The 2,296-nt window shown below is 52.6% G+C and overlaps 1 protein-coding gene and 1 non-coding gene across 4 annotated transcripts in view; one reads left to right on the top strand and one right to left on the bottom strand.

Annotated features, from left to right (window-relative positions):
- Window positions 1-1,684: 1,684 nt before the first annotated feature.
- Window positions 1,685-1,757, bottom strand: TRNAR-ACG. Its single transcript has one exon. It is a non-coding gene; the product is annotated as a tRNA-Arg (tRNA).
- Window positions 1,758-1,962: 205 nt separating this feature from the next.
- The window catches only part of SACM1L (SAC1 like phosphatidylinositide phosphatase), a 65,991-nt gene continuing 65,657 nt past the window's right edge, over window positions 1,963-2,296 (top strand). For 2 of the 3 annotated variants that reach the window (XM_008071393.2, XM_021719206.1), the window contains exon 1: window positions 1,963-2,207. In XM_008071393.2, coding sequence (XP_008069584.1) covers window positions 2,176-2,207 — 32 coding nt within the window. In that variant the 5' untranslated portion in view covers window positions 1,963-2,175. The remainder of the gene's footprint in view (window positions 2,208-2,296) is intronic. The other variant, XM_008071394.2, reaches the window with a different exon arrangement.

The following is a 2,296-nucleotide window of genomic DNA, read 5'->3' as shown; positions in this document are numbered from 1 at the left end:
CCTGAGCCCGAGGGTTCGAGACCCGCCTGGGCAGGTGAGACTTCATCTCTACAATATAATCAAAAAATTAGCCGGGCGTGGTAGCGCACGCTGGTAATTCCGGCTACTTGGAAGGCTGAGGCGGAAGGATCCCCAGAGCCCAGTAGGTGGAGGCTGCGGTGGCCGGGAGCGGCCACTGCAATCCAGTCTGGGCAACAGAGTGAGACTCCAACTCAAAAAAAAAAAAAAAAAAAAAAAAAAAAGATTAAGATGCTTATGGTGCAGTTTCAGCATGACCCAAGATCTACATTAACACTTTCTTGTCTGTGACCACAGACGTGACTCGAAGTTTCCTGGTCATGCTAACATTTTTAGGTAACAGTCTGGAATTTACATGTTATTTTACAGTTTTCCAGAGGAAGGGGCAGACAACTGCAACATTTGGAAGGAAGGGAAAGTCACAACTTGAAAATGATAGTTTCATATTGTTTTAAAACACAATTGTAACAATCCCCTATTTCCAGAGTCCTGGCCTGTAACAATTTCACTTCTAGAAATTTGCAAGGCAGAAATAATTCAACACAGCATTATTTTTTTTTTAAAGTGTTAAACTGGCAATAACCCAAATTCCAGCATAAGGTTAAAATATCTAGCTCTCTGATGGAATATCTTCGAGGACTATTTAAAGACCTTAAATGTCAGACAAAAGGGTAAGGGAACAAGTGAGAACATAAAACCACTTTCCTGTAACCCTAATTTGGCGAAATACATGCATAGATACATCGATATTTAAAAATGTGGAAGAAAAAACTCGATAAAAAATGTTAATAGTAATGATCTCAGTGTGGGAATTCGCATTACTTTCATTCCCTGTAATTTTCAGTATTTTACAAATTTTCTGTAATTTCCTCAAGGGGAGGAAAACGTTATATTGGAGAAACTGATTGATCGACTGAGTGATTGGTTAATGGACAGTGCCTGATGACGCCTATAACCTCCCCCCTTCTTCCCCCTGCCCTTCGAGATCCCTTTAGGCCGAAGACGTTTCGGGCCTTCTCAGGCGTCCAGGCTGGGCACCTGTACAACAAGGAGTCACATACTAGATTACCTGAGCTCTTCTTAGGTTGAAAACACCCATGTTTTAACGCTTCCCGATGGAATTCTGGGACCAGGTTGGCCTTGGAGCCGGAGCTCGCAAAGGTAAGGGCGGTAGACTCTGGCGCCTTTGCGGACCTCCGCCCTCGCGCGCAGCCGCCCTGCAGCGTTTCCTTTGCGGCCGCAGTTTCAACCCGGAGCCCACCTCATCTTCGAAACGTGGGACAGCGCCGCTTCTCACATCGCCTTGGGGTTCTGCTCCTCGAGGACCATGGCCAGAACCGCTGCCTCCGGCGCGCTTTTGCGTCTGCTTCATCCGGTAGCTGCCCTCCGGCCACAGCACGCCCCGCCCCAACTGCCACCTTTCCAGGTGTGTTTCCTAAATGTACCCCCTTTACAGAGACGCGGCGTTGAGCATCACCAATCGGGCTCTTTGCAACTTGCAGACCACCTCGGGCAACTCTGGATTCCAAGCACAGCTTAAAAGATGACATTTTGGGCAAAGTAACACTGGAGGTCAAGATAGTTAACCTTCACGTGCTAGCCTAGCCATACGCCTTTCCAAGGAGGCCTTGTGAATACTAAGCTCGAATGTGGCAAAAACACACCACGAGCCAGCCAGGAGTCGAACCTAGAATCTTCTGATCCGTAGTCAGACGCGTTATCCATTGCGCCACTGGCCCGGTGCTAGCCAAGTGCTCACTGCGATGGTTGATCACCCCTTACGCAGTTTCAACAGGCTTCCTGACACCAGCGCTTCTTTTCTGCCCCTGCGCCGGGCGTGGTGGCGCGGCCCCCCAGTTCCGGTTGCTCCGCCTTCCCCTGGCGAACGCGCTCTACCAATCCGCAGCAACAACGTCACGGCGCTCTTTGGCGCGCTCACATCCACCGCAGCGGACGGCGCTCTCGCGTTCTCCCCCTCGCACATTAGTTTGTCCTTCACCGGTTCCCGTTCGCCCCGGTGGTCTGCGGGGCGGGGAAAGGGGTGGGGCGAGGCCGGGCGCTGCGGCCGCAGTGCCAGGGTGACCGGTAGCGCCGTAGCCGAAGTGGCGGCGTGGGGCGGGGCGGGCAGAGAGAGAGGGAAGGAGGCGGTGGTGCAGGATGGCGGCGTCGACCTACGAGCGGCTGAAGTTGTGAGTGCCGCGGGCCGGGGGCCGTTGACAGAAAGGGTCTGAAGGGTGGCGGGCAGGGCGGCAGGTGCGGGGCGCTGGCTTCGGGAGGG

This window comes from Carlito syrichta, unplaced genomic scaffold, assembly GCF_000164805.1.
Source record: "Carlito syrichta isolate Samal-C Ts95f unplaced genomic scaffold, Tarsius_syrichta-2.0.1 Scaffold314306, whole genome shotgun sequence".
Classification (NCBI taxonomy): Eukaryota; Metazoa; Chordata; class Mammalia; order Primates; family Tarsiidae; genus Carlito; species Carlito syrichta.
Note: the sequence above shows the minus strand (reverse complement) of the source record. Positions and strands in the feature narration are given on the sequence as shown.